Genomic DNA, 5,057 nt, shown 5'->3' with positions numbered 1-5,057 from the left:
CCATTAATCTGACCTCCATAGATCCTTCCTAATGTCCTAATGGTCTAATGGTACACAAATCTCAAGGTAAAAATGTGTCCCAGTACTGAAGGGGTTAAAATAGTGAAGACTGGCCATTAATCTGACCATAGAACCTTCCTAATGGTCTAATGGTACACAAATCTCAAGGTAAAAATGTGTCCCAGTACTGAAGGGGTTAAAATAGTGAAGACTGGCCATTAATCTGACCTCCATAGACCCTTCCTAATGTCCTAATGGTCTAATGGTACACAAATCTCAAGGTAAAAATGTGTCCCAGTACTGAAGGAGTTAAAATAGTGAAGACTGGCCATTAATCTGACCTCCATAGACCCTTTCTAATGTCCTAATGGTCTAATGGTACACAAATCTCAAGGTAAAAATGTGTCCCAGTACAGAAGGGGTTAAAACATTTTGTACTGTTCCCTTGTACTACATTAATGGCACTCTGGCACACACTCGAGGCACCTTGGCACACCTAACCTAACATTAACCTAACCTAACCTAACCTATCTGGTACGGAATTAAAGTTTTGTGCGTTGGATCGTCACTGTGTTCCCTCACCACATTTCTACACTTCATCACACCATTACCACCACTTTCCAGGGGGCTCTGATTGATGTGACACTATTTCAAAGGTGTTTTTGTGGTTCTACTAATAGATTAATGACAATTCTAGTTGAAATGTGGGTTTTTAAGGGTGTTTTTGTGGTTCTAGTGGCAGAGTGACAACATTTCTGCATTATTAACTGGAGAAACACTCTTTTAAAAGGCTCTAGCTGAAGTACTAAGGGTTTTAAGGGTGTTTTTGTGGTTCTAGAGGCAGAGTGACAACATTTCTGCATTATTAACTGGAGAAACACTCTTTTAAAAGGCTCTAGCTGAAGTACTAAGGGTTTTTAAGGGTGTTTTTGTGGTTCTAGAGGCAGAGTGACAACATTTCTGCATTATTAACTGGAGAAACACTCTTTTAAAAGGCTCTAGCTGAAGTACTAAGGGTTTTTAAGGGTGTTTTTGTGGTTCTAGAGGCAGAGTGACAACATTTCTGCATTATTAACTGGAGAAACACTCTTGAAAATCCCGCCAGTCACCTCTGTGGCCTTGGAAAACAGGTCTTGGAGAGAACAAAGCATTTTCATGAGTGTTTTTACAGTTCTAGAGGCAGACTGACAAGATTTCTGCATTAAAGGGATTCACAGTGTCAGTCTTACTTAAAACTCCAGAAAACTTAAGTTAATAGTGAGTTTTAGAATGTCCAAGATAAAATTATCAAAATGAGAGAGAGAGAGAGAGAGAGAGAGAGAAAAAGATTTGGAATTGTGAGATATGTTGGTCTCTCTCTCTCTCTCTCTCTCTCTCTCTGTGGCAGGGTTCGAATTTGTACTGTAGTGGTGATGTGTTAGGTGGTGTCTGGCAGGGTATAATGCTCCCCTGCCTCACCCTTCCTCTCATCCTCCCCTGCTTCCTCTGCTTTACCCTGCTTCTCTGCCTCCCCTGCCTGTTCTTCCCCTGCCAGTGTGTCATTCCCTGCCTCCCCTGCCTGTTCTGTCCCTGCATCCCCTGCCTCCCTTGCCTGTGCCTGTGTGTCATCCCCTGCCTCCACTGCCTGTGCCTGTGTGTCATTCCCTGCCTCCCCTGCCTGTACCTGTGTGTCATTCCCTGCCTCCCCTGCCTGTTCTGTCCCTGCCTCCCCTGCCTGTGCCTGTGTGTCATCCCCTGCCTGCTGTTCTTGGTGGTGGTGGTGGTGGTGGGCTGGTGGTGGTGGTGGTGGTGGTGGTGGTGGTGTTGGCAGGGTGGGGTGCAGCACGGTGAGGTACTGGTTGGTGTAGTACATGTGGGAGCCGTCCTCTCTGGTCCAATCCCGCAGGGGGCGTGTGCTGCGGTAGGGGTTGGGCCGGGACAGGGCCACCCGCACCCCCGACGTGGCCCTCCTGAGGGTGGCCAGGTCCTGCTGTGCCTCGGCCTGGTTGAAGGAGGTGAACGCGAGGGGGGCGGTGTCCCCCACCAAGAGGGGCAGGGAGTCAGGCCAGGTGTCCCCCTCGTCCCCCTCCCACTCATGGAAGCCACAGTTGAAGGCCAGGCGCAGGGTGGGGGGAGAGGGGGCAGCGGTGGCTGGGGGCAGGTGGTGGTAGAAGGCACGCCGGCACTCCACCACCAGGCGGCGGCCCTTGCTGCGGCACTGCTGGCACAGCTTGGCCTTCTTGCCGCCCTGCAGGCCCCCCATCCCCGGCCCCACCAGCAGCACATGCAGGCGCTCCAGTGCTGGCAGGCGGTGCAGCAGGTACTCCCACGGCGACGCCACCCGGGGCTCCCGCCCGTCCTCCGCCCCCACCACATGCAGGGTGAGGGTGGTCGCCGTGGCCAGGCCCTCCCACACCTCCTGCAGGACGTACAGGGCCGTGAGGGGGAAGGTGAGGCTCTCGGAGACCCCGGCCACACCCACGGGCCGCAGCCTGCTGGCCATGGAGAGGACGTGCTCCTCCATGGTGGGCGCCAGGGGCCGGTACACCGTGTCCAGGGCAATGGGCAGCGTGATGGCCTCGCTGTTCTTGGCCTGCTGGTTACAGCAGCAGCACAGCTTGTACAGGTCACACCACAGCCGGTGCTGCTCCTTGTCCTGCAGGAAGTGCTCGTGGCAGCAGTAGTACACCCCGCAGCACTCCGGGCAGCAGCCAGACCCCGGCCCCAGTGGCCCTGTCATGCCGCACACCTCACACAGCCGCGGGAACAGCAGCGCCTCCTCCTCCCAGCGGTGCAGCCGCCGCCCCAGCGCCAGGCTGGACGTCACGCGCAGCCCCGCCAGGAACGCCCGCTGCTGCTGCAGCCGCTCATCATCTCTGACATCCGCCGTCGCCACCAGCGCCATCCGCAGCGCCCCGCCACCCCCCTCCACCTTGTACAGCTCACAGAACGGCCTGCAACACAGCACAACACACTCACCACACAGCACACACACACTGCATGCACACACTCTCCATCTCTCTCACAGTGACCCTCATGGATTAAAGTTAGCTACATGTCACCAAGATACCTAAAACACCATTAAAACACCCTAAAACACCCTAAAACACCAATAAAACACCATAAAACAACCTTAAAACTGTGCCATGTTGTGAAGTGGTTTAAAGTTAGCTACATGTCACCAAGATATCTAAAACACCATTAAAACACCCTAAAACACTCTAAAACACCCTCAAAACACCCTAAAACACCATTAAAACACCGCCTTGAAACTTAGCCATGTTGTGGAGTGGTTTAAAGTTAGCTACATGTCACCAGGCTAGCCAGGCTGCAGGTGGTGACCCCAAAGATGCACCTGGCTGGTGCTATGGGCCCTAATATGCCCTCCACTACATAGAACATTGCCTGTGCCTCTAATGGGTGCAAGCTGAACACATATCCTCTTCAACTAGGCCTACAGGTGCTATAGGCCTTAATATGACAAAAAAAACACCTCCAAACACACACACACACACACACTCACTTGTGGTAGGGCCAATCTCTTGCCTGGCATCCTCTGTGGCAGTACATGGCAAGGTGGCACTGACTGCAGCGGAAGAGAGGGGCTGCACACAGGTTGGGAAAGTTACACCCATGACAGATGCCGGGGAAGTGGAAACGGTGACCTGACCCTCCTGACCCACCATTTGACCCTGCTATCAGCCCCGTGCCACTCATCCTAGGTCATACTCTGCCTCCCTGCCTTCCCGTGCCTTGTCTTGCCTTGCCTTCCTTCAGTCTGCAATGTATTCAGTGCTTCAGTAAATACACAATCACACACACACACACACTATTAACTATAATACTAATATTCTAAAGTCTTTGCTTGTAAAAGTTTAAAGAAAAAGAATTAATATTTCAAGAGATCATTGTTAACCCCTTCAGTAGCGTGACGTGATTCCCTATTCCTTGTGGTGACTATTTGGTGATTTTCCACAGCTTCACCAACTCATGTGGGGGATTAAAATGGTGAAGACTGTGGCCATTAATCTTGTGACCTCCATACACCCTTGCTAGTGTCAATAAAATGGTCTAATGGTACACAAATCTCAAGGTAACAATGTGTCCCAGTACTGAAGGGGTTAAAATAGTGAAGACTGTGGCCATTAATCTTGTGACCTCCATACACTCTTCCTAATGTCCTAATGGTACACAAATCTTAAGGTAAAATGTGTCCCAGTACTGAAAGGGTTAATAGTAATAGTAGTAGTAGTAGTAGTAGTAGTAGTAGTAGTAGTTGTGTGTGGGGGCGGGGCTGGGCGGGGCACAATGAGACTGAAGGGACGAGCAGGTATGTCAAGATTTGGTGCCTTTTAAGGGACGCCCTGGGGAGGAGCCTCGTTGTGGAGCTGGGGGGAGGGGAAGGAAGACACCTAACAGCACATCACAGCACAGCACAGCACTCACAGCACACACGTAGTAACAAGGCGGAACATACACACAGCAACATCGGACACACGAGCGGGAGATAAAGAGGCTGGGCTTTACATAGGCCTAACTGCTCCCTATGCCTAAACAACAGCCTCTCTCTCTCTCTCTCTCTTCTCACACACATACACACACACACACTGATCGACAGGCCTTTAATATGAAGTACTGTCAAATATCTGGTCAAAATTCACTTACTTCGGTGGAGGAGAGTTTGCAAGCACACCCAGTCAGCCCCACAGCCAAGCCCACCACCCAGTCAGCCTCACACAGCACAGACAGACACAGCCCACTGCCCGCCCCTCCCAGCCTCACCTAGACCCAGCTGCTCTCTCTCTCTCTCTCTCTCTCTCAAAGTAGCGAGGATAAACGCTCGTAATTGTGTGTGTAATTCATTCATAATTGTGTGTGTGTGTGTTTGTGACTCAAGATGACTGGCGGGCGTACAATGTAATGGCAAACATCTCTTTTTCCTTTTATCTAAGCAAGAAGGGAAGAAAAAGGAAGGCCAGGCAGGAAGATATTAAAAAAAGACTTCAATAAAGGTCCACTCGAAATGCCAGCTCCCTTAAAACAGAATTAGCTGAAAAACTTGCAATGTCTTTAAAATT

The 5,057-nt window shown here is 50.8% G+C and overlaps 1 protein-coding gene across 1 annotated transcript; it reads right to left on the bottom strand.

The window, feature by feature from the left end:
• Positions 1 to 1,031: 1,031 nt before the first annotated feature.
• Positions 1,032 to 4,765, bottom strand: LOC123504762 (zinc finger MYND domain-containing protein 15-like). Its single transcript, XM_045255568.1, has 3 exons — positions 4,645 to 4,765; positions 3,503 to 3,757; positions 1,032 to 2,933 (listed from the first exon to the last, which is right to left on the bottom strand). Exons 2-3 carry the CDS (start codon positions 3,694 to 3,696, stop codon positions 1,418 to 1,420), a joined length of 1,710 nt encoding a protein of 569 aa, XP_045111503.1. The 5' UTR covers positions 3,697 to 3,757; positions 4,645 to 4,765; the 3' UTR covers positions 1,032 to 1,417.
• Between the last annotated feature and the right edge of the window lie 292 nt (positions 4,766 to 5,057).

The sequence above is a fragment of the Portunus trituberculatus genome, chromosome 2 (assembly GCF_017591435.1).
Source record: "Portunus trituberculatus isolate SZX2019 chromosome 2, ASM1759143v1, whole genome shotgun sequence".
Classification (NCBI taxonomy): Eukaryota; Metazoa; Arthropoda; class Malacostraca; order Decapoda; family Portunidae; genus Portunus; species Portunus trituberculatus.
The sequence above is the reverse complement of the archived record's forward strand: the minus strand, read 5'-3'. Positions and strand labels throughout refer to the sequence as shown.